Here is a 26,792-nt window from a genome sequence, read left to right on the forward strand (position 1 = left end):
GGAAGAGGGACAGAATGGTTGTGCCAGCCTAATGCACAGATACTCAAGGCCACGGCAGTTTGACACAGGGCTGAAAGTTTAAAAGTTGTTTTTAGGACAATAACTGCATCACCTGCTGAACGGACCCTAGGACAGATCTTGGATTAAAAGCAGCTATCTGACGGTACAAGCGGTTTGGGGGGTCAGATTATGGGTACAGAGTCGCTTTAATTGCAAACCGCACCTGAACTGGAGAAAAGAGTTGTGTTGTCTCTGGAAGAAAGTGGCCATGTTTTTGTAGTGGTGGATAACCCCTTTAAGGCCCTATGACACTGAGAATATTTGCCATATTGGAGCCAGTGATCAGCAAACAAGTGAGTAAATGCTTGTTCACCAGCTGATCGCTGCTCACATGACTGATTAAGCAGAGGGCTGCTCAAACATTGCTGGCGGTGTTTGTGCAGCCCTGGTGCACATTTATCGAGCCTTGTAATAGGCTTGGTAGACAAGCGTTGATCTGGCAGATCGACGCTCTCTTACATCACAGGTTGGGATGTGTTATACAGCCTTTAATCTTCAGCTCTTTTTCTTTTCTGATCTTCTATTAACCTCATGCTGGAGGTTTATCTGGTCATCAACAAAACATCTCAAGGATGCTACTATTACTGATCCTATCTATAGTCTTATATAAAAGTATTAGGAAAGCAATAGCTGTAGTGTAGAGTGACAAAACCAAAAGAAAGGAGAAGATAGTAGGTTCAACTTTACTGTGAGGGCTTTTTTGTTAGCATGTTTCAGCATCTGCTTAGTGGAGGGAACATAATTTTGCTGGATTATGGGATCTTTACAAAGTAGACTTCAAATTGTTTTGGACTTTTAAATGCAGAATTCAATTCCTTGATGCTATTGTTTTCTTGAGTGAAAAATTCAAGATCACACAGGCAGCCTTTAAACTTTTTACCAAGCTTTATGTCATTTAATGTCAATGCAGGAACCACAAGAAACACTGAAAAACCTGTTATCCAGTTTTGACCAATGGATGGTGCCTATTTCATTGATGCAGTTTAGACACAGGTACAGTGGTGCCTTGGATTACAAGCATAATTCGTTCCGGGACTGTTCTTGTAATCCAAATCCACTCTTAAACCAAAGCAAATTTTCCCAAAAGAAATCATAGAAATGCAGACAATTGGTTCCACACCCCAAAGATAATGATTTATTATTCTGAATAACATGTAAAACTAAAGAAACAAACATTCAGAAACAGCAGAATATGTGATATTATAAGTTACTGTACAGTAATGGAGAGGGTGGGAAACACAAGGGATGACAGAGACTGGGAGTATGAAGGAATGAGCAGGGCAGATGTGGGCACATGCATGCAGCACTCTCTGTCCGGGGAGAGAGGGATTACAGCTAAGGAGAGATTACCCCCACAGTCCTGTCCCCTGATTTAAGCCCCATCCTGAAGTGGATCTGCTATGATTTTGAAGGTGAGGGAGACTTCCTGGGTCAGAGAACAGTGCTGTAGACCCCGCTATGCAGCCCATGTCCCTCCCCCACTCACCCTCCCACCCAGTACAGGGAGCTCTTAAATCAAAGCAATGCTCTTAAACCAAGTCACAATTTTGAAAAACAGTGAGCTCTTAAACCAAAACACTGTCAAACAAAGTTACTCTTAAACCATGGTACCACTGCACTTTAAGGCGACTTTGTACCCACAATCTGACCCCCGAAACCACTTGTACCTTCGGATAGCTGCTTTTAATCAAAGATCTGTCCTGGGGTCCGTTCAGCAGGTAATGCAAGTATTGTCCTTAAAAAAAACTACTTTTAAACTTGCAGCCCTGTGCCAAATGGGAGTATCTGTGCCCTAACTTTGCTCCGCCCCTCCGTCCCTCCTCCCCACCCTCTTCATCATTAGGAATGCTCCAAGCAGATTGCCTCCTATTCCCCACCTGTGTCAGCCTGGCACATGGGCTGGATCATTAAGGACCTGTGCAATGTTCAGCATGGAGAAAATGTTTCAGTGTGGCATTCTTAATGATGAAGAGGGTGGACAGGAGGGACGGAGGGGTGGTGCAAAGTTAGGGCACAGATACTCCCGTTGGGAACAGGGCAGCAAGTTTAAAAGTTGTTTTTTAGGACAATAACTGCATCACCTGCCGAACGGCCCCCAGGACAGATCTTGGATTAAAAGCAGCTATCCGAAGGTACAAGTGGTTTGGGGGGGTGGGTCAGATTGTGGGTACAGAGTCACTTTAAAGATTTAGGAAAAGCAATCTTTGGAACAGTCTTTTGATATAATTGTTACACTTGGATTAAATGGTCACCATTAATCGTTGTTCATGCATTATTGTACCAAGAATAAAAATGACAGTATATGATTTTTCGTTTTTGAATCTTTCTCTGTGGGTCTCTCTGTTTGACTGAAGAGTCTTTACCTATGTCTGTAATAAATAAATTAGCTATGTTGTTTAACTTTATATCGCCCCAAAAGCTTTTACAAATTGTTTGTCTTGGCTTGGGGCATCTTTTATATAACTGTGTTTGAGTATATGCGTATGTTTGTTCAGTATTTAAAAGCTACAGTAACCTAAATGTTAGAAATTGAAGAGAATCTATTAAAGGAGAAGTCCGGCACATTCTAAAAGCCGGCAGCCTGCAGGGGAAGGGGAAACTGAAGTGGCTGTAGCACCCTGCTGAATGTCTTTTTTTCCTGAGTGGTGATGACGTTACGAATCGGGGGCAAAATGCCTTCCCCCAGCTGATGGACTGGCCGCTCAGGAAGGCACTAATTTTATGTTTTTAGTTGCACGTAATCCAAATCCTAACCCCGAATAGTATGCATTCGAGACCAGCACAGGTTCTGTACTGCTAAGAAGCCCGCACTTTCATCATTAATTTCTAGATGCAACAAAGTGGGACTTAAAGGGGTTATCCAGCGCTACAAAAACATGGCCACTTTTGCCTCACTCTTGTCTCCAGTTCAGGTGTGGTTTGCAATTAAGCTCCATTTACTTCAGTGGAACTGAGTTTCATACCCCACCCAATCTGGAGACAAGAGTGGTGCAAAAGTGGCCATGTTTTTGTAGCACTGGATAACCCCTTTAAGGGGCTATGTATCAGGGTGGTTTGGTGATCTCCCCACTGAGAAGCACCCCTTCCCAGATTTTCTGTCCCTAGAGCAGGGGTCCTCAACTGGCGGACCGCGGTCCGAACCCGGACCGCGGAGGCCAGCTGTCCGGACCCCTGGTCAGACCTCCTAACCGCCCCGGATCCGGTCCGTCCCGCTCCCCACCGCACTGCCTCCCGCCCCATAGGCGTACTGTCCTTAGATGTCAGTACGCCTGTGGGGCTGGGGGCAGTGTCGGTCCGGCCCCCGGCTGATACGCGCTCTGTAGGGATGTCCCGGGGATTCCCTAGAAGAGCGCGCACCACAGACCTCAGTGTACGCTGCCGGCCTGTCCTTCCCGGAAGTGCAGGCCGGCGGCGTACGCTGAGGTCACTGATGCGCGCTCTGCTGGGGAATCCCCGGGACATCCTCAGAGAGCGTATCAGCCGGGGCCGGACCGACGGGAAGAGAAGAAGACAGCCGCAGCGGGGAACGAGGTGCTAGGTGAGTTGTTTTTGTTATTTTTTTTTTCTGTCTGGGGGGCATCTACAAGGGGAGAGCGCACAGGTGGACTATATACTACAGGGGGGACCTCACAGGGGGCTATATACTACTGAGGGGGCTATATACTACTGGGGGGAGCGCACAGGGGGCTATATACTACAGGGGGGACCTCACAGGGGCTATATACTACTGAGGGGGCTATATACTACAGGGGGGACCTCACAGGGGGCTATATACTACTGAGGGGGCTATATACTACTGGGGGGAGCGCACAGGGGGCTATATACTACAGGGGGGACCTCACAGAGGGCTATATACTACTGGGGGGAGCGCACAGGGGGCTATATACTACAGGGGGGACCTGACAGGGGCTATATACTACAGGGGGAAAGCACAAGGGGGGCTATATACTACTGGGGGGGACCTCACAGGGGGCTATATACTACTGGGGGGAGAGCACAGGGGCGCTATATACTACTGGGGGGAGCTCACAGGGGGCTATATACTACAGGGGGACAGCGCACGGGGGGGCTATATACTACAGGGGGAGCTCACAGGGGGCTATATACTACAGGGGGGAGCTCACAGGGAGGCTATATACTACTTGGGGGGAGCTCACGGGGGCTATATACTACTGGGGGGAGCTCACAGGGGGCTATATACTACAGGGGGAGAGCACAGGGGGGCTATATACTACTGGGGGGAGCTCACAGGGGGCTATATACTACTGGGGGACAGCGCACAGGGGGAGAGCGCACAGGGGGGCTATATACTACTTGGGGGGAGCTCACGGGGGCTATATACTACTGGGGGGAGCTCACAGGGGGCTATATACTACAGGGGGAGAGCACAGGGGGGCTATATACTACTGGGGGGAGCTCACAGGGGGCTATATACTACTGGGGGACAGCGCACAGGGGGCTATATACTACAGGGGGAGAGCACACAGGGGGCTATATACTACTGGGGGGAGCTCACAGGGGGCTATATTCTACAGGGGCAGAGCGCACGGGGAGGCTATATACTACTGGGGGGAGCTCACAGGGGGCTATATACTACAGGGGGAGAGCGCACAGGGGGGCTATATACTACTGGGGGAGCAACAGGGGGCTATATACTACTGAGAGCGCACAGGGGGGGCTATACACTACTGGGGGAGCAACAGGGGGGCTATATACTACCAGGGCAGTCACCCCCTTTGTACCTAATATCAAAGGCCTGGTGAGAGAGAAAAAAAATGCCAGTTTTCCCGCTAATAAGCAGCAATTCTGTATATAAATAGTTGAACGTTTGCGACAAAGTAACAAAACACGTTTCCTACTGATGTTCAGCTCGGACCTTCACCTGACAATAGACACCGGTAAGTGGACCTTCACTAAAAGTTGTTGAGTACCCCTGCCCTAGAGGAATATCTGGCTATTCCCGTGTTTTGTGACTCCCAACTGAGGCTCCACGGACCCCTTTTTGCATAATTTCTAGAAGGGACAACAGAGAAAGGGCAGAAGGACGAGTTTTAAGAAAAATTGCTTTAAAATTATTTTATGGGGAATGCAAGTGTTTACTAAAATATCAGGAAAGCTGACAGACCTTTTTTTTATTAGCTATAATAGGAAAATAATAAAAAAATGCTTAACTTTTAAATGCTGCATATTTTTCTGTTTTCTTACTTAAATGTTGGTAGTTATAAGCGGATAAAATAGAGCTTCACCTATATAGTAGCAATAAAAGCAGCCTTGTGGGTGGAGAAAGCTGCAGTTTTTTTCACCCTGCTCGCGTTGTTCTTGGCATCCTTCCATTTCTCTGAACTTCTGGTACCCGACTGGTAAGACCTGAAACTTGCTGTTTAACAAGTGCCTGTCGCCAACACAGTTTGTACGCACGATCGGCATTGCTACGTCTTCCCCCAGGAGCAGGTCAGTGTCGGCTGTGCTGCAAAGCAATCAGACTCCTTAATCACGCACACTGAGCTTGTTTGACGGCAGCTGTGTCAATGCTCGACACTCTGGCTTCCAAAAGTACAACATGTTTACAGGCGTCGTACAATCAGATTAAGTTGGCAGCCTCTTCCTTCCTCTCTCTGTAAGTGGCTTTCATTTTTGTTTGTTGATCTCCATGAAAAATCTCCTCGCTCGTTTCCTTTTCATGATCTCTCCCTATGGACTGCTTCCATGTGGCCTTTATTTTTATTGTTGGTGGGTAATGCAGGAGTGTAAGGGAGCTACGTAATCGTTTGAGAAGAGGGGAAGTGGCTTTTGTCATTTGTGAATTTCTGCACACAATAACAGGCTCTGAACTGGCCTGCATACATAGCATTGTTTGTGGCGATGCACTGATGTGCAGCTCGTACACTTAACTCTTTAGGGTCAATGCTTTGCTTTGTAAGCTGCTTGCTGAAACGGAACTGGGCAGATTGTTGTTGAGCTGGAGGCTTACAATTAGCTGAGACTCGCCGTGCTAAAAAGCATGGTGTTTACTGAAGAGCTGGTTCACCCATGCTCTGTTACCTTCACCTGTGCCAAATGTAGTAGGCCATTGCTCATGCTATACTAGCATAAAAGTCTGTTAACTACGTCATGACTAGTCTCGTGGAGCTGTAATGTTTGTTTTTCTTACTGTAGATCTGTCTGTTCTGTCCTAAAGGGCACATTAGCCTGTATTTCTCTACAAAAGGCAAACAGTAGTAGTAATGGAGGATTATTTTCAGGGATCATTGGCTGGTACCTGTTTCTATGTATTTATTTTATTTGACTTAAGTAAATGTAGTAACAATAGAAGTAACTAAGGAGTAATAATAGCATTTCATTGTTTGCTTAATTTGCATGCTTTGGTATCTGGCATCTGTTGGTATAGTTTTCCTTTGTGACATTCTGATATTGTCAACTATTCTGTTTCCAATGGTCCATAGACCACTTGACCGTTTGCCATGTGGCTTTTATCTGGTTCCTTACTTTTAATCACAGAATAGTACAGAAAGTGTAATCTGACTATATATGGAACCCTCAAAATAAACAATAATCACAGTTAGGATCCTATTAAAACTTAACCTTTTAATATATACTAGATTTAAAAATATACTAGATTTAAAAATATACTAACACCATAATGTGCGCAAAAGAAACCTCCACCATCACATATTCGGACCCGAAGTCCACACGCCTATATACACTCACCGGCCACTTTATTAAGTACACCATGCTAGTAATGGGTTGGACCCCCTTTTGCCTTCAGAACTGCCTCAATTCTTCGTGGCATAGATTCAACAAGGTGCTGGAAGCATTCCTCAGAGATTTTGGTCCATATTGACATGATGGCATCACACAGTTGCCGCAGATTTGTCGGGTGCACATCCATGATGCGAATCTCCCGTTCCACCACATCCCAAAGATGCTCTATTGGATTGAGATCTGGTGACTGTGGAGGCCATTTGAGTACAGTGAACTAATTGTCATGTTCAAGAAACCAGTCTGAGATTATTCTAGCTTTATGACATGGCGCATTATCCTGCTGAAAGTAGCCATCAGATGTTGGGTACATTGTGGTCATAAAGGGATGGACATGGTCAGCAACAATACTCAGGTAGGCTGTGGCGTTGCAACGATGCTCAATTGGTACCAAGGGGCCCATGACACCACCACCACCAGCCTGAACCGTTGATACAAGGCAGGATGGATACATGCTTTCATGTTGTTGACACCAAATTCTGACCCTACCATCCGAATGTTGCAGCAGAAATCGAGACTCATCAGACCAGGCAACGTTTTTCCAATCTTCTACTGTCCAATTTCGATGAGCTTGTGCAAATTGTAGCCTCAGTTTCCTGTTCTTAGCTGAAAGGAGTGGCACCCGGTGTGGTCTTCTGCTGCTGTAGCCCATCTGCCTCAAAGTTGGACGTACTGTGCGTTCAGAGATGCTCTTCTGCCTACCTTGGCTATTTGAGTCACTGTTGCCTTTCTATCAGCTCGAACCATTCTCCTCTGACCTCTGGCATCAACAAGGCATTTCCGCCCACAGAACTGCCGCTCACTGGATGTTTTTTCTTTTTCGGACCATTCTCTGTAAACCCTAGAGATGGTTGTGCGTGAAAATCCCAGTAGATCAGCAGTTTCTGAAATACTCAGACCTGCCCTTCTGGCACCAACAACCATGCCACGTTCAATGGCACTCAAATCACCTTTCTTCCCCATACTGATGCTCAGTTTGAACTGCAGGAGATTGTCTTGACCATGTCTACATGCCTAAATGCCGCCATGTGATTGGCTGATTAGAAATTAAGTGGTAACGTGCAGTTGGACAGGTGTACCTAATAAAGTGGCCGGTGAGTGTATATATACAGTAATAGCCTATATAGACGTCGGTCAACACAATATAATTAGTTCATAGACAGTATATAAATACATTGATAAAAACGTCATGTAAACCATCTAAATAAAGTGCATACGTCCGTACATACAGTAGGCCAATTAACAGAGGAGCAGATCCTTGTATGTGGATAGGTGGTGGGAGTAACAATCCCTATAGCTCCCTATAGGTGCACCACACTATCCCTGCTCGCTCAGGGTGTAGCGGGGTGATCGCCCTAGAAAGGGCGGCCCCTGCCCCGTACTACCCCTAACGCCACTCACCCTATAGTATCCCTTCCTAGATACACTCCCGACACCAGTGTTTCGTATTGATACTCATCAGGGGGGTCTCAGTATTCGGACAGGGTGGGTAATATATCAAAAACAAAATAATGTGGCTAAAGCAGTATAACCCAAATAGGTTAGGGTTACTGCACTCACGTGGCCCAATGGCCTCAGGTAACGGGTGGCGATAAGTATGCGGCTCCTGTACTTTATTGCAGCTCTGTAATTCCTTTGTAATGCCTTGTTTTGTGCAGTCATGAACTGAGCGATTGATCAGTCTCATGGTTGTGGAGGTGACTTTCTTGACACTCATTTGGGTATATATTATGCACTAAAATATATGCTGTATAACACATGCAATTTACACCCATTGGTTTCAATGCACTGAAGTATACCCTGTGAATTGCAGTATGCATTTATTTGAGCATGTGTTTTAATATGCCAGAATAAGTGACATAGGAGTGTGCGTTGGAGATGAAGAATGATGATGGGCCCAATGAATGGGGCTGATCTACTTTCATGATCCTCCAATTTTGTGATTTTAAAATGCAGTCCAAATTGTCAAAATATGTGGAGCAGGGCCAGAGACATAGATGCGGTGGTAGCATTACCAGTGAATAAACCACTTTAAAATAACTTGGTGTATTGTGCCAAGTACAGGGCCTGAGGCATAAGAAAATTAATTTAGTTATTTAGTTAGTTAATTTGTTATAAGGCTGTACAGTTAGCCCTTTTTTTAATCTCTTTTTTTTTGCTAAAAAAAAAAAAATTGTCTGCGTTGTTACATGTGTTTTTACCTTTTTATCATTTTAGACTAACAGCCAGGTTTGTACTTTTGACTGAAGACCTCTTCTCTTATGATGTCCAAGGAGGGCTGATGCCTGCTGTTGGCAGGCCTCTAATGTTTCCAGCTTGATCCCTTATTTAAAGGGTCGGGACTGTACCTTCTCACAGAATGCAACATTTGTTATCTCTATTTCTAAAGGGGTTTTCCTTCACTATAAGTTTTAAAATAACACTGTAGCCTAATGATTGTTGACTGCCAGGTCTCTGCCAGTTTATATAGATCTTAAAGGGCTATGAGAAACAAAAGCACAGGATGCATTGAGGGGGATAGAGGCATCAGGACATGTGTAAAAATCTGTGTTGTTTTTTTCCCTTTCTTTTTTTTTTAGTCCTCATGCTGTTGTTTATATAATGAGGAATAGTGCGGCGGAAAATTAATCTAAAATCTGCAATATTATTTGGGATGTTTTAGAGACACTGTAAATGTTTTAATACTATCAGTCCATCAGATGTTGACTTTCAATGAAATGGAACTAGAAAGGTTGAGATTAGTTACAGAATGATGTCTAATTTTTCTGTGCGCTAAATAGAATTTTATGGTTTCTTGCAAAATGTTTCAGGTGAGTTACAATTTCCCAATGGTTCGCTGAACTGTGTCCTGGATTCTAACTGAATGTACCTATAGCTTCCTGAGTAAGATCAGCCTTAATACAAGAGTGACAGGAGAAACTTTAAGAATTGTTTATTTTCAGGACTCGATAAAGTGACTCCACACATCTGGCAACAAAAAAATGTATCAAGATTGCCTTTCATGACCTTCATGTATGGTTACTGGCTGTGGGTGCTTCTTTTATTTACTTTTTTGCCATATGTCAATCCCAGCACTTATCAGCTGCTGTGTGTCATAGACATATAGGACATACAGCATCTGATAAGTACTGGAAGATGTGAGATTTTTTAAATAGAAGTAAATTAAAAATCTCTGACACTTTCTGACGTAAATTGATATGAAAGATTTTTTTTTTCCTAGAGTTGCCCTTTAAGTATCGGAGAGCAGATTATTATCCTGTGCACTGTAATATGCAACTAACCATGTGTGTGATTTATTGAATTATCATCTATTTCCTTTGTTTCAGAAAGAAGACATGGTTCAATGTGCAAACCTTCACCATCCCCAGCTTCTCCCTCCAATACCAGAGCATCACTCCTACAAATGAAAACAAAAACCTGTATCAGCAGCCATAACCCTGTCAACAGTAATTCAAAGCCATTTAAAGCGCCCAAAGACAATCTACTTACCTCCAACAACAAGCAACACACAGTGTTTCCTTCAAAAGTGTCAAGAGACAAACCATGGTATGTAATAAAAATAAGTATAAAACATGTGATGGTTGCGTTTATGGTGTTTGCTGGTTAAAGTGCCACATTTGATGTCTGCTTTAGTCATTTATTTTACATTCTAATTATTTCCTGCCTATATAATATATGTATACAACAGTGAGCACATAGATTAGTAAATCTTAGCTAGGCACCTTGTCAGTTTATTGCATATCCTGTATGTCCCACTGTTTGTAATCTGTGTTTATTAAGAGCCATGATATGTTACCAAGGCAGACAAAGTTTTATCCTTCCTTACACAAAAACATGTGATGTATTAAAGAAATAATCCAGTGAAAATCTTTTTCTTTCAAATCAGCTGGTTTCATATTTCAAAAGTCATATAGATTTGTAATTTACTTCTATTTAAAAATCTCACGTCTTCCCATATTTCTCAGCTGCTGCAGGACGTACAGCAGCTGAAAAGAACAGAACCACTTGAGATTTTTAAATAGAAGTAAATTACAAATCTATATAACTTTCTGAGACCAGTTGATTTGAAAGAAAAATATTTTCACTGGCTAGCCCCTTTAATGCTGGTTGCTTTTGAAGGTTATGGCTAGAAAATAAATGACCTTGCATGGCCGTGTATGTAAGGTAGATCACAATAACTGTGGTTACTGTTGAAGACAACACTTTAGTAAAAATGTCCATGCAGCACTTCCTAGTAATGTGTACTCCTCAGTTTTGTATATATCAGTGATGTTTCTTCTATAAAATAAGCATTTTTTATGGGCTTGGGAAAGCTTTTAACTTTTAGAAACAGAAAATAAAAGCATTTTTCTATGGATGGAAGCACAGATGGATATATGAAAAGTACAATGTGTCTCCTTGTCCTAACAGCATTCTAACAGTGTCAGCAGTTTAGAACTAGAAATGCAGCTGGCAGATTCCCTTTAATATGTTTTAGTCTATCAGAATGTATGTTAACTCAAAAAGAAAATATTTCCCCTTGCCATTAATTTTAGTCTGTTCTGCCCATGTTCTATCTGCCTTCAGTAAAAACTTCCAGTACTTGGATGATTATGCTCTATATCCATAGTCAGTATGTAGGGTTAAAGGGGTTATCCACCAAGAATGAAAAAATGAAATACTAGCTGCTCTTACAAAGTCCCCCTGAGTATTTTGAGCCATCTCCTGTCTTTCTAGCTGCTGCCATTCTAAAGTTTTTCTAAAAGCCGATCTATATCTAAGTTAGGAAACTATATTTCCCATTATGCATTTCCCTGACTGGTCCATTTGTGTACTCGCTCCCTTAGCTTTCTTTCCTGCCCACTGCTGTCATTACTATTGCATTATAAACACAGGACCATTTTTTTTCAATGATTTTGCATCAAATCACCCTAGTATGTATTCCATACTAGCTGATTATGTAGCAGAGCTGACACACTTGGTGTATCTATGTGCTGCATAACTGGCATCTGTTTACCAAGGGTGTGGGGTGTAGTGTAGGTTTATATGTCTGCTTGCTGACTATGAATGAAAACATTCTAGTTCCATCCAGGGCTGTGGAGTTGGAGTCAGAGCTAGTTTTGGTCGGAGTTGAAAAAAAAAGTACTAACTCTGACTCCAGCTTTTAAAAAAATATTAAAACAATTTAGAATTGAGTTTGATATGAATTTTATAAGTTTTGCTCGTTAATATATATTATGAGCAGCTCTCTATGAGGACACTGGTTCTATTAGATAAGGGTGGTCGGGGAAAAGTCACTATTTGGCAGTTTGTTTCTGAGCTGGAAGAGTCCATTTTGTGGGGGGAGACCTGTGCTGTTCTCTTCCTGGATGCTGGATGAATGTATATGAGCAGCAGTGTAATATGGAGATATCCTGTGTAATATAGAGGAGGAGGAGACATAAGTAGTGTAGCTGTAACCTCTGTCCTCAATCTGGTATTTTGTCTCTGAGAGAAGATTGTGTGTTTTTCTTCAGTGGTCTATGGCTGTGTGTGTGTGTGTTTGTGTATGTGTGCTATGGCTGCAGCAGGCTGTGTGCGCGCGCTGTGTGTGTGTGCTATGGCTGCAGCAGGCTGTGTGTGTAAGCTAAGCCTGCAGCAGGCTGTGTGTCTGCTAAGGCTGCAGCAGGCTGTGTGTGTGTAAGCTAAGGCTGCGTGTGTGTGCGTGCTATGGCTGCCACAGGCTGTGTGTGTGTGTGCGCTATGGCTGCAGCAGGCTGTGTGTGTGTGTGTGTGCGCGCGCTATGGCTGCAGCAGGCTGTGTGTGTGTGCGCGCTGTGACGTGATCCCTCTATATCACTATGGTGTGATCACATCTATATCACTGTGGCTGACTTTTATATCCCAGGGATCTGGCATTGTTAGCAGTGTTTTTGTGTACAGTTAATATTTAGTTAGAAACATAGAAGACTGTCAGCAGGAAAAGACTACCTGCTCCATCTAGTCTAGTTGTGAGTTGTTCAGCACATAAAGTCTGGAGACTGGCTGCATTCACTGCACACAAAGAAGAACCTGCTTTATATCTTTCCTTATTCCCTCAGAAGTCGCCCCAGGATCATGTAGGACATTAGGGAGAAGCTGCTGAGCTAGTGTGATAAATAACTCCCCTGGTATCTGACTAGCCATTTATGAAGGAGTCGGGAGTCGGACCTGATAAAATTCAGGAGTTGGAGCTGCGGTTTACAGACTCCGCAGCCCTAGTTCCATCCAGATTCTAAGAACATCCATAACCCTTACAATATACAGAGCTGTGACACAAATACAGGTACATATGTCTGCATTCACTAACAGGAAGCAGAGATAGAACTGCAAGTTTTCAAAATTCAGAAACCCAGGCTCAGGGACACATGTAAGTCTAAGGAAGCAGCACAGGTGCATGGAGATGATGCAGAAAATGTCTCCTGGGGGTCGGGTAACCAAGTCAATAGAAAGCTAACCCCGCCCCAGAGAGGGAAACTGAGATGAGCGTGGTCAGAGTGGACCCAGAGTCGAGGATTTTAGATTTGCTGATTAAGCACTGCCGCACAAGTGTCCCGTTTTCCCTGTGTATTGTATGTTCGTCTGCACAGTACCCGGGGAGGAGGCTCGCCGACACGATTGATGTGTGCATCAGCCTCTCTACAGCGAGCGATGATAGCAATCACTGCTCATTGTAGAGAGGCTGCTGCTCTGCTATAGCAATGGCCCAGCCTCCTCCCCAGGTACTTTATATAAGAATATACAGTACATGGGGGAACAGGACCCTGCTCTGTATACTGTTGTGTGGCAATGCTAGAGCAGGGAATCCTGACGTTTGTGGTTTTACCCCTTACTGCTGCTACTCAATGAAAGTGGCTATAAAACAGAAAAAACTACATTTATTTTAAAGCAATGTATTAAGAAAAAAAAAAAAAAAAAAAATATATATATATATATATATATATATATAAGTGCCCCTTTAATATTCACATTAGGCTCTTTTTAGCTTTTTTTTGTTTGTTTTTTTTCCGTTCATTTTCATGACAATCCATAAAACCTTCATGTGTAATTGCACTCTAGGGTCAAAGCGACCTATTAGCTAATTCTCCTACACTTGTGTACTTGGGTTGGCATTAACTGATCAGTTCTCTCAATACAGTTAGAGACTTATGGCCGATGCAGCACCGCTAATGCTTGCTTGCTGTGTGTTAACAAAGTTCAATGAAGCATAACACTTACTCCTGGAGGGTTCCTACATTCATGGAAGTCATTAGGGATATGTCCCTGACATGACATAATATGATTTAAAGGGGTTTTCCAGCGCTACAAAAACATGGCCACTTTTCTTCCTACTGTTGTCTCCAGTTCAGGTGTGATTTGCAATTAAGCTCCATTCACTTCAATGGAACTGAGTTTCAAAACCCAACCCAAACTGGAGACAACAGTAGGGGGAAAGTGGCCGTGTTTTTGTAGTGCTAGATAACCCCTTTAAATGCACAAAAGATGCGATTAGTCGACGAACAATTTCTCATTCTGGCCCTATTACACAGGCCAATTATCGACAAGTAGGAGTCTTGTCTACAGATAATCTGCCAATGTGAAAGGTCCCTTTGCAATTGGTTGTATTTCCCTTTTTAGCTCCACCTCCCTGCTAGGCTCTCTGAGCTGTCTGTCCTGTTTACAGCTGTTGTCTAGGTTCCTGACCACTATTCTGTGTTATCACCATGGCTGGACTGATGACTCACTCCCTTGCTTAGGGTCCTTTTACTCCAACAGATTATCTGACAGATTTTTGCAGCCAAAAGCAGGAATAGACTATAAACAGGGAACTGGTCCTAAAGGAAAGAATAAGATTTCTCCTCTTTTCAAATCCATTCCTGGCTTTGGCTGAAAAAAATCTTTCAGATAAGCTGTTGGTGCAATAGGGTCCTAGGCTTGCTACCTTATGTGCAGTAATCCATCTTCACACTCATGGTGGAGCTGTCAGGATGGGTCTTTTGCATAGCAGAGCTGTACACAATGGCAGAACTGTACACAGAATAGCAGAACTTAACATAGACTAGCTGAGTGCAGAGCAATGGAGCACAGTGCTGCTGGCCAGAACAGCCAATGACTGTGAAGGTCCTCCACCCAAAGCAGGAAGTGCAAGCAGACCAGGAGCATGAAGAGACGTCATTTTGGCAGCTGAGAGTACCCCTTTAATATATACAATTTCTCTGCTTCTAGGCAACAGTCTTGTTACGGTTATCCAGCATTAGAAATTTTTTCACTACGGTTATATGGAAAAAAAAAATAGCCCATTCCTAGGCTGGGTTCACACTGCGTTTTAGCAGTCAGTTTAACCGATCTGTTTTTTTTAACGGACAAAAAAAAATAGTGTCACCAACGTTTTTGTGTCCGTCAAAAAAAACTGATCCGTTTTGATTCGTTTTTTTTTTTATAATGGAAGTCAATGGAAAAACGGATGCACACAACTGCATCCGTTTTTGCAATCCGTTTTTCATCCGTTTTTTTTTCTTTCAAAAAACGGATGAAAAAAACGCAGTGTGAACCCAGCCTTACTTTTCTGTGGTCCCCTAGTGTCTTCCTGTGGCATCTCTCAAACTTGTCTCTGGAGTGACAGCTCTACCTGTTGCTGTAATTAGTTACACTGGGTGAGAAGCCATCTGACACATTCCCTTTAAGAACATATTGGGTGTATTTGAAAGACTTACTTTGGTATAGTAAGGCAAATTCAGCTTACTTGATTATGTCAGTACTATCCAGTTTTGTAATTCTCTGTAACATCTGAATACTGACTTATTGTAAAAAAAAAAAGTTTCTGAAAATATTCTTCATATTTCTTTAGTAATAAATGTGTCATTAAAGTGTTTGTGTCTGCCACTTCACTCTGTGGTTTGACATCACAGGATGACAGGACTGCCTGCCATTGGTGTATAAGCTATTGGCTGTTATAAGCCTCAACTGTCTCTTCAGTTCTAAACTGCCTACTATACCACAAGGATATTATCTATATGACTGTACTTGGAAACGTGTTCTAGTGCTACCAGATATGGCTCGTAAAAAAGATTCTACTGAGTGTTGTGTTTTACTTAGCTAATGTAAAAGTCACAGTATCTAGAGATCTGCCCCTTTCTATCAGATGGTCACCTGTGCATCATTGCTATTCTGTCTTCCAGTGGTCCTGTTCCTGTAGTGAGCCTCGAGAAAATCCCAAATCTTGTGAAAGCAGATGGTGCCAATGTTAAAATGAATTCATCCGCAAATTCATCTTCAGCAACATCTTCCGCATCCTCACTAGCAAAACAGTCTGTGGTAACAAAACCTGTACCCCCTTCACCAGAAAAGATCCTCAATGGCAAAGGAATATCATCTTTAGACAAAAAGCATCAAAATGGTACCAAAAGCGGTAACAAGCCTTACAAAAGAATTTGTGGTAAGTGTAACAACCATATAAGATGTTCTAATTCATGTTTAATGCAATATTTGTTCTACAAATGACTGTCATTTATGTCTAATATACCTTCTCGTTGAGACAATGAAGACAAGAAGGTATCTGACATGTTCTATGTAATATTAACAATTCACTTTAACATCAACATAGGACTTTGCACATGCAACTTGTGAAGTTGCGGTACAGATGCATTACTTGTGTTTCATGTGATTTAGATCAGCAGTACATATTATTTGTCTCCTGTCAAACAGAAAGAGAATTTGACCCAAATAAGCACTGTGGAGTACTGGATCCTGAGACAAAGAAGCCGTGTACAAGATCCCTTACATGCAAGGTAGTTTTTAGTGTACATACGCTGTGTGTTCATAGCTTAGAGCAGGGATGGGAAACCTTTGGCCCTCCAGCTGTTGCAAAACTACAATTCCCATCATGCCTGGACAGCCGAAGCTTTAGCTTCGGCTGCCCAGAAATGATGGGAATTGTAGTTTTGCAACAGCTGGAGGGCTGAAGGTTCTCCATCCCTGGCTTAGAGCATGTTCATGTTCTTATACATTGGACTATATCAAGGACTGGGAACCTACAGCCCTCCAGCTGTTGCAAAACTACAATTCCTATCATGCCCGGACAGTCAAAGCCTTAGCTTTGGCTGTCCAACAGAAATGAGCAAATCTTGAGGATGCTCTGGTCCCTCCACATCAAAGTGTGTGGCTTTTGATTAGCGGTGGCTGAAAAAGTTGGATGCAGCCTAATGGTAATTGTAGTTTTGCAACAGCTGAAGGACTGTAGAGTCCCCATCCCTAGGCTACATGAAATTTATTTATTTTACTGTATTGTTATTTAATTCGAACAATTCTATTTATGTTAAATGCTAGTATGGACCAATCGGTAATGTGTGATAAACATAATTGTACATAGTGTGATCTCAGAATGGAGAACTGCTCAGTAGATGTCTTGAGCTGCTAAGCAAACTTTTTTTCAGGTAATTGTTATATAAGGAAAAAGTTGTAACCAAACCTATTAGCTGCTGTATACAGGGTACAACCACAAGCAGCATAAAACACTGTCGAGTTTCTTCTGTACAATAATGTATGATTCTTTCAGAAATGCTGTCACATTTTAGAGGCAGCACACAATTACAATTAGTATGCACATGGTGTAAAATGCTTAGTCTGACTGATTAGACTGCATAGACTATGAGGGGACCATTTACACAGAAAGATTATCTGACAGATAATCTGATTTGAAGCCAAAGCCAGAAACAGACTATAAACACAGATCAGGTCATAAAGGAAAGCCTGAGATTTTTCCACTTTTCAAATCCATTCCTGACTTTGGCTTCAAATCTTTGGCAGATAATTTGTCAGATAATCTTTCTGTGTAAATGGACCCTAAGGGCCACATTTATCATCCGGCGGACGGATGATTTTTGGCGGAAATTGCCGATTTGCGTATTATTTTATACGCAAATGGCCGATTTGCGAATAAAATAATCGCAAATCGGCACTTTCCGCCGAGTACGCCAGGGGGCGGAAAGGGGGCGGAAAGTAGGCGGGAAGTGGGCGGAACGGAGGGCGCGGACTCAGAGTCCGCGCGATTTATCATCCGTTCCGCCCAAATGTACGCCGAAAACCTACTCCAGTCCTCAGCTGGCGTAGGTTTTCGGCGGTGCGCACCGGCGCGCACAGGATTTATGTACAGGCAGTCCGCCTCTACATAAATCCCCGTACCGCCGGAGCTGCGGGGGCATTTTTAAGTCCGGCGTAAAAAACGCCGGACTTAATAAATGCCTCCCTAAGAGTCTACCTCCCAGCTCTAACCAGTGATTGGCTGGGTTCTCAGTGCAGAGACCCTCTCCAATCTAAGCTATTGGCATTTCTGTGTTACATGTCAAGAGTTAAATAGAATGACAGTAACACTTTAAAGAGGACCTGTCACCACTCTTGGTTTGTCCTTTTTGGCAAATACATGCAATGCTCATGAAATAACAGTTCTGGGGATCTGTGGTGTACCACGCCTTTATTATTCTTTCTAGAACTTGACTTAACCCCTTTATGACGAATGACATATATTTACGTCATCGCGCTGCTAGGGGAGTTCAGAGGGGGGGGCGCAACGTGACCCTGCTCTGAGCCGCCACGCTCCCAAATGCTATCTGCAGCCCGGGACCACGGCTATTAGCGAACATGGCCGATCGCCGCTCCCGCTTATTAAGACTGTTAAATGTAGCTGTCAAACATGACAACTGCATTTAAAGGTCTTCCTTAGGACTTCCATGGTGGTCTAGTGGCTGGATTTCCACCCCCCGCCTCAATTCGTTCACGGAGGGGGGATCCCTTCACCTTACTGGCCCGAGCCTCAGCGTAGGAATGATGCTGATCCCGGCTCAGTATTCTATTAATCTGGTCTGCAGCAGACCAGACCAAAAGAGCACCTATCTAGTGGATCGGTGCCGTATTAAGTATACTACACTGATCTCTATAAGTAAGACTTCTAATTAATGTACAAGTTAAAAAAAAAAGAGGGTTTTTTTATTAGTAAAAAATCCCCTCCCCTAATAAAAGTCTGAATCACCCCCCTTTTCCTATTTTATAAATAAAAATAAATAAATAAACATATTTGGTATCGGCGCTTGCCTAATGGCCCGAACTATTAAATTATCCCATTCCTGATCTCTTGCAAAAACCTGCCAAATTGCTAACTTTTGCAGTTTGTGTCGCATCAAATCCAGAAAATTGTAATAAAAAGCGATCAAAAAGTCGCATATATGCAATCAAGGTACCAATAGAAAGTACAGATCATGGCGCAAAAATGAAACCTCACACAGCCCCATAGATCAAAGGATAAAAGCGTTATACGCATGGTCATAAAGCAATTTAAAGGAACATTTATTTTCTTTGAAAGGTTTTATTTTTTTTAAAAAGCCATCAAATAATATAAAAGTTAAGCAAGTTGCCTACTGAATCGTACCGACTTGAGGAATGTAGATAACATGTCAGTTTTACGATGGGCGTAAGAACCACACACCCCCAAATGAAAAAATATTGTGTTTTTTTTTTTTTTTTTTTACAATTTTACTGTGCATATAATTTTTTTTCTGGTTTCGCAGCGTATTTTATGCAAACATTAAGTCTGCCATTGAAAAGTAAAATTAGTGCAATACAGAGAAAAAGAATTTCCAGAACTCACTGGTCCATGGAGCAGGGACGAGCTTCATTTCATTTTCATGAGCAGCGGAGAGAGGACAGGAGTGACTGGTTCCCTCTTAGTAGTACTGCATGTAGAGAACACAAGTTGGGTATTTAATGTGTTTTTGAAAAAAATTTCAATAAAAGAATCTGATTTTAAAATAGTAGCACATTAGCATTGTAGCGCATTTGTTAATGTAACTAGCACAATATCTATATGTATTTCTCTTTGCTTATTAGACACATACACTTAACCACAGACGGGCTGTTCCGGGTCGTAAGAAACCATTTGACATTCTCCTAGCTGAACACAAAGCTAGATCAAGAGATAAAGAGGTAATAAAAGACAAAGATCATCCACAGAACTCGAGAGAAACTCATCAAAACCAGCCTGCAGTAACGCAAGAACAGTCATCAGGGTCATCTGCCAGCTCTGCTCCGGAACCAAAAGTGACATCACCTGCAAAAGCCCGACCTCCCAATTCTACCCTACCTAGGTGAGCTAAGGATTGCTGTTACATGCTTACTGGCGTTGGCTGTGTTCTGAAGCCAGAGCCAGGTATGGATAATAAATAAGAGGACCTGTATAAAGGATTTCTGTTTTTATTGTGCGAGCTTATTTTTTTTTTTCACCTTTATTCCACCAATACAATAAATATTCCCTGTATGTCAGTCCCTGTATGACTGTTTTAGGAGACATGAAATATTTTCATGTAATTGGATGACTTGCATTACATTAATTGCAATCATTAAACCCTATAATTTTTATTTATTTATTATGTAATTTATTTGATCTATTTTAAACCCGGCACCCAGTATTATAATGTAGCATGTGTGGCACACTGCAGCTAATATTATATACCATTTCTATTCCATTAGACCGTCTTCTGCAAATAGCATGAACAGCTCAAGTTCATCGAACCACAGTGCTTTTGTGCCAGAGCCTGCTGTAAATCCTGCGGCAGGGGATCTGGCCAGTCGGCTTTCTAGTGATGAAGGGGAAATTGAAGGTGTTGAAGAGACAGAAAAATTAGACTGTTACTACTCTGGACATCACCCTAAACCTCTTGCGGTATGTACTCTTTTGTTACATATACTGTAATAAACCCTGCCTCAGGACTACAGCTGGTTTACCATTGCTGCTAATTTCTTGATATTGCATTGTCGGTTTCTCCTGCAACTACTTTTAATTCTTACAAATCTCAAAGAATACTGTTCTTCTCTTAAATTTTAATAGCCCCAGAATAGTTAATTTGACAGTATATTCCGGGCTAAGTGAGAAAAATAAATAAAAATAATTGCACCAATATGGCTGTGGCGCAAGGCATGTGCATTGTTTAATTACAGCTGAGTTGCCAAAAAGAACCGCTACTTTGCTTGCCTGATTATGAGGATTTTGCATGTCCGCTTTGAAAAAAAGATTTCCCAATACATTGCAAAAATAAATAAAAACACTTTTTTCAGCACAAACTTGGTAATTTTAAAGTTGACTTAGAACTTGGCACACCAAAAAAGGCAACAATTCCATTTATATGGTTAGCAGTTTAAAGTGTATGTTAGAGAAAGAACAGCCCCGTGTGCTTGGTTTCCCAATGTAAATCAAGTTTCTGCTTTCCATATGCAGTAAGAAATAGCAGCTCAAATGCATGTTTTCTAGAATATGTAAGGAAGAGTTTCTTTTGTAGGGGCACTAAAATTAAAAGAAGAATCTCATAAGCAGTAATTAACATCATACCCGTAGCTAATTCAGTAGCTCATCACATGGGCCTGGCACTGTCCGCAAGATCGGCACCCTCTCTTGCAATGCCTTTACAAGGCAACATTAATTGAGCTGCCGGACTGCACAATCGATCCCTGCATTTAAATACACAGGGAGAGGTGGGGCCGGTAAACAATTATTTTTGGAGTTGCTCAAAAGATGTGGTCAGCCAATGAGCAGACATTTACCCGCTTCTCAGCTGATTGCTTACACTTTTACATGGGCAGGTTATTGGCTGCATGAGCTTTTATAGCAATGCTTGTTGGCTCTGTAAAGGCCCCTTAGTATATTGCATAATGCAGGGACTTCGACAAAATGTATTAGTCTTTATTATAGGAAAATCACTTTGTAGGTTTTACCAGAGCGTGAAAGGTTGACATAAAAGTACTAATATTATCTGTTTAAGAAACAAAACCATTCCTTCATCTTGTTTCTCTATTTGATAGATTTGCAAGCTCTCCTATTTTGCGTTAGTGTTTTACACATTGTAGAAAAACCTGTAAAGTAAACCTAGCCTGAACCACCATAAAGTAACACATTGAAAATTTTTTAAGGGAGACTGATTACTCACTATAAGAACATATGTGGCACGTTTCCCACTAGTCAGGTAATCCGGCTCAGTTTCCTTCTAGAGTGGTAGTAAAAAATTGGAATGCAGTTGGTGCTAGAATCATCCCATTGTTGTTCTGCAGCAGAAAATGGTAAAATACTTGTGAATTTTTTAATCACTTGTTTTTGATTTTACACGAAAAAAGATCATGATAGAATGGATATATGTGAACCCTGCCTGAATATTTTGCATGTTTGAACAATTCTTTACATCAATGACAATATTTGTTTTATTGCACTTGGATTTCAGTTTTGCTCATTTGGAAGCCGTTTAATGGGGAGAGGGTACTATGTGTTTGATAGACGGTGGGACCGGTTTCGGTTTGCGTTAAATTCCATGGTGGAGAAACACTTGAATTCACAAATGTGGAAGTAAGTTTTATGATCTTTTGTTTTTAAATATGTTTGTAATTTTGTTTTTAAATATGTTTGTAATCTAATTATAAATAAAAGCACTGTCAAAAAAAGAAACTTTAAATATATTTTAGAGAGAGTGTTTAGACCACAACTGATTGAGAGAGAGCAGGAAAAGTCACACTCAGCGATGTCCTCTTCCAGCTTTGTGTCACGTGAAGAGACGGCTGCATAATGCAGGTCTATGTGTATGCATGTATCCTCACATAGACACGGAGCAGGGAGAGGATTACTCAGTAATTCCTTTACTCATTCTACTGATTGTTCAGGGTCTGAACACTCAAACCATGACTAATAAAAACTTTTTACATGTCTCTGACATGTCAAAAGTTTTTTTTTTCTTGTAACAAATACACTAAAGTGTGCCTGTAATTCTAGATAAAAAAAATGATTAGAGTACAGGACTGTGCATTATCATTTCTCGAAAATATTTCCACTTTTTAGATGCAACAAAATTTCTTAAAAGAAAATAAAAACATTTAATAGTATGTATTACATTGCAGTACACTGGACAAACTTTATATTTGTAACTGTGATTTTTGTCGCTGTATTATGTGTATACAGCAGAAATACAAACAAGAATATGAATGTTTAATGATTTTTTTTTCTTAAACCTTTTGAAGAAAAATCCCTCCAGCCGCAGATAGTCCTATGCCTTCTCCAGCAGCGCATATCAACAGCCCTTTTCCTGCATCTGTTCTTCAACCCTTCAGCAGTCCGAGTTCTGTATACCTTCCCTCCCCTCCCACCAACTCTAGAACCAGCTCTTCATATATCTTATCAAATGCGTCCTTTGTAACAACATCAGATGCAAATTCTGTTACATCGCACTCCACTGCGTTCTCCCATGCTGCACCTACACTGAATATTATGGACTCTACTTTCAAAGCCCCTTCTGCTGTTTCCCCAGTACCAACTACCAGTCCCTCACCATCACACAAACCACCAAAATCCAAACCTGGAAAATCATCAAAAGCAAAAGACCTGTCATCGCGGAGCGACGAGCCTTCAAGTAACAAAAAGAAAAAGCCTCAGACGCCTTCTTCCACCACTTCCTCCTCATTACCTTTACAGACTTCATCCTCGTCTACGTTTTCAGGGTCCCACAAGAAAAACTGCATTTTGAACTCTAGTGCTACAATAAACTCTTATCAGACAACTTCTTCCTATAATAGTGTGTCTGTGCACAATGCAAACAATGGAACAAGCCCAATCAGTGCCAAACTGGAATCACCAGTAAGGACTTCTTTATCTGGTAGCTCAACTGACTCTATAAAACACATGAGCATGGTTGTTAGCAGTATTGACTCTAGCCTGTCGGTATCTTCCCTGGTGCACCATCCTGGGGAGCACACATTGGCAGTGCACAACGCCGTGTCCTCGCTGCCACTTCCCTTTGACAAAGCTGAGGGGAAAAAGCGTAAAAACTCTAGTGCAAGCAGTAAGGCCTGTAAAATCACTAAAATGCCTGGTATGAACAGTGTTCACAAAAAGAGCACCACCAACCTTATATCTTCTGTGCCAGATACTCCAAATAGCTCCATGTCTCGGCAGGTAAGTTATTGAACAGTTACTGTGGGGTGTAAAACTCAACCTCAAACTCAATCCATGGTGTTTTTTTGTATTTAGTTTTAAGCTGCTTAAACATTAAAGGCGTTATCCAGCATAAGAAAAACATGGCCACTTTTTCCAAAGACAGCAAAACTTTTGTCTCCAGTTTGCATGGGGTTTTGCAACTCTTTTTCATTGAAGTGAATGGAGCTTAATTGCAAACCACACCTGAACAAGGAGACAAGAGCCGTGGAAGAAAGTGGCCATGTTTTTCTAACACTGCATAACCCCTTTAACTGTTACATATACAGAACACATTTTGAAAAAAATTATTACTATTATGTTGTCATGTGATGAATCATGAATTATATTCACTGTAGGAATGCTGTACATAAATGTCTAGGCTGCTCAGGGGAGGAGGAAACTTTAGCAAGGCACTTTCTATTTTATAATTTCTATAGTTGTGGTAATGTAACACCCAGGTAACTTGAAACCATTGTGTGCTGATCTCATGTCAAGTCAGTGTGTCACTTCTTCTGTAAAGCTGGCCTTCTCTTTCCCCTGCATGTGTAAAGCTGGCCATACACATTCCCCTGCAAAGATTTGCTTGTTGGATTCCAACTACCCATCATTTTGTTCTCTGGCAGTTAAGCCTCCACCAAAGGAGTGAAGGGGGGAAATTTATTAAGACCAGCGTTTTCCTGGCCGGATTTACTAAGAGGTTTCATGTCCCTTGGTAGGTCCGCTGGGACCTTACGTCTGTTTGCGAAAAATTATAAATCAGGTGCAGGAGGAAGCCACACCTCCTTGAGGCCCCCCCCAACCCACCTATCAGACGAGCTGGACTTAAATGGGACGTACACCACGAAAAAGAGCAAAAAATTTGCAACTTTTTCTGTGGCGTAGGCCAAGGGTACAAAAATGTCCCCCCAAAAAATAATCTTTTTTTTTTTTTTTGTCTTAACTTTTTGATCAACTGAACTCTTTTCAAAATATCCAATTTCAAAACAAATCGTTTAGAAAGTGTGAATGCCTTTCTATCCAATCTTTGTTACCATGAATGAAACAGTTGGTGTTAGGCTATATTTATACAGTGTATACTATTTTGTCTATTTTATTTATTTATTGGCACAATGTTTACAAAGGTTCTGACAGGAAAAAAGCATGTGTTACTAAATAATACCAGTCAAGGGATGGGTATGACATATGTAGTTAGAGCGGTTTATTGCTGCAAGTAGTCTTAAAAACCATACTCTTGTGAAAAATTCTAGAAGACTTTATATAGAGTATATGTAGAGAGTATTCATTCTGCAAAGTGTGAGCTGAACACTATGGTAGAATAGTGTATCATGTATGTATTAGACTACTTTCACACAGTCGTATTTAGGTCAGTATTTGAAGACCAAGGCCAAGAATTGGTCCAAAACACAGATGCTAGAATCTTATTAGAGTTTTCCTAGGTGTCACTCTTTTGTTTTGGCTCAGCCTATAGTCACTTCCAGGGGCGTAGCTAATGTCTCTTGGGCCCTGGTGCGAGAGGTCAACTTGGGCCCCCCCCCCCCCCTTTTCACGACCAAGACCGATATTACCAATAACACCAGCCTATAGGAAGAGAACATTTTATCACCATACATATTACCGCCATACTGTTATTGACCAAATCCTGTACACTGAGACCAATATTACCAGTATATAGGAAGGAAATATTACCGCTACACCATACCCACTACCATCACCACCATATTGTTACTGACCAAATCCATACTGAGACCAATAAAACACAGTACCAGATAAAAGTAACAAATATTACCACCACATACTGACTAACACCACCGCTGCTACTGAATAATCCACTGTACACAGATCACTATCACCTCATCCAGTCATATAGAGGCTGACCCAGCCCTACACAGGCTCTGTACACCATATACATTATAGTGCAGTTATATCAGGTGACTCACAAGGGGCGTCTTCTCTAATCAGAGTCGTTTTAATTTTCTCCTCCATCCGTCCTGGGCCGTTATGAGAACTTCTCCGAGCCACGAATCCACAGAATCTGCCAGACAAACATATTGGGCTCCTCACTCCATTAGGCACCATCCTTATCTCTCTACTAACTGCACATCTGTATTGGTCCCTATATGCCCTCATTTAGTGGGTAGGTTGACACTATGTAATCCCCCTTATAGTATATGCCCCCCTCTGTGTAGCCTCCTTATAGGCCTTCTCCCCCCTTACTTATACCCCCTTATAGATGGCTCCCCTCTCCCCCCTCCTTATAGATGGCTCCCTTTCCCCCCTGCTTACAGATGGCCCCCCACTCCCCCATAGATGGCTTCCCTCTCCCCCCTCCCTTATAGATGGCTTCCCTCTCCCCTCTTCTTAGATGGCTTCCCTCTCCCCCATTATAGATGGCTTCCCTCTCCCCCATTATAGATGGCTTCCCTCTCCCTCCCCCCATTATAGATGGCTTCCCTCTCCCCTCTCCCCCATTATAGATGGCTTCCCTCTCCCCCCTCCCCCATTATAGATGGCTTCCCTCTCCCCCATTATAGATGGCTTCTCTCTCCCTCCCCCCATTATAGATGGCTTCCCTCTCCCCTCTCCCCCATTATAGATGGCTTCCCTCTCCCCCCCTCCCCATTATAGATGGCTTCCCTCTCCCTCCCCCATTATAGATGGCTTCCCTCTCCCCCTTCTTATAGATGGCTTCCCTCTCCCTCCCCCCATTATAGATGGCTTCCCTCTCCCCTCTCCCCCTTCTTATAGAGGGCTTCCCTCTCCCTCCCCCCATTGTAGATGGCCTCCCTCTCCCCCCCTCCCCCATTATAGATGGCTTCCCTCTCCCTCCCCCCCCATTATAGATGGCTTCCCTCTCCCTCCCCCCCCCATTATAGATGGCTTCCCTCTCCCTCCCCCTCCCCCATTATAGATGGCTTCCCTCTCCCTCCCCCCCATTATAGATGGCTTCCCCCCTCCCCCATTATAGATGGCTTCCCTCTCCCTCCCCTCATTATAGATGGCT

General features: G+C 42.4%; 1 protein-coding gene across 5 annotated transcripts in view; it reads left to right on the plus strand.

Annotated features, from left to right (window-relative positions):
• The window catches only part of ATXN7L1 (ataxin 7 like 1), an 83,371-nt gene that overhangs the window by 51,685 nt on the left and 4,894 nt on the right, over positions 1 to 26,792 (plus strand). For 3 of the 5 annotated variants that reach the window (XM_069977617.1, XM_069977625.1, XM_069977632.1), the window contains exons 4-10: positions 10,146 to 10,365; positions 15,975 to 16,231; positions 16,501 to 16,583; positions 19,675 to 19,931; positions 20,314 to 20,506; positions 22,053 to 22,174; positions 22,840 to 23,770. In XM_069977617.1, the coding sequence (XP_069833718.1) occupies positions 10,146 to 10,365; positions 15,975 to 16,231; positions 16,501 to 16,583; positions 19,675 to 19,931; positions 20,314 to 20,506; positions 22,053 to 22,174; positions 22,840 to 23,770 (2,063 nt within the window). Of the gene's footprint in view, positions 1 to 5,432; positions 5,512 to 5,583; positions 5,678 to 10,145; positions 10,366 to 15,974; positions 16,232 to 16,500; positions 16,584 to 19,674; positions 19,932 to 20,313; positions 20,507 to 22,052; positions 22,175 to 22,839; positions 23,771 to 26,792 lie in introns of those variants that run through there. The other 2 variants (XM_069977653.1, XM_069977642.1) reach the window with 2 other exon arrangements.

The sequence above is a fragment of the Dendropsophus ebraccatus genome, chromosome 1 (assembly GCF_027789765.1).
Source record: "Dendropsophus ebraccatus isolate aDenEbr1 chromosome 1, aDenEbr1.pat, whole genome shotgun sequence".
NCBI classification, from domain to species: domain Eukaryota; kingdom Metazoa; phylum Chordata; class Amphibia; order Anura; family Hylidae; genus Dendropsophus; species Dendropsophus ebraccatus.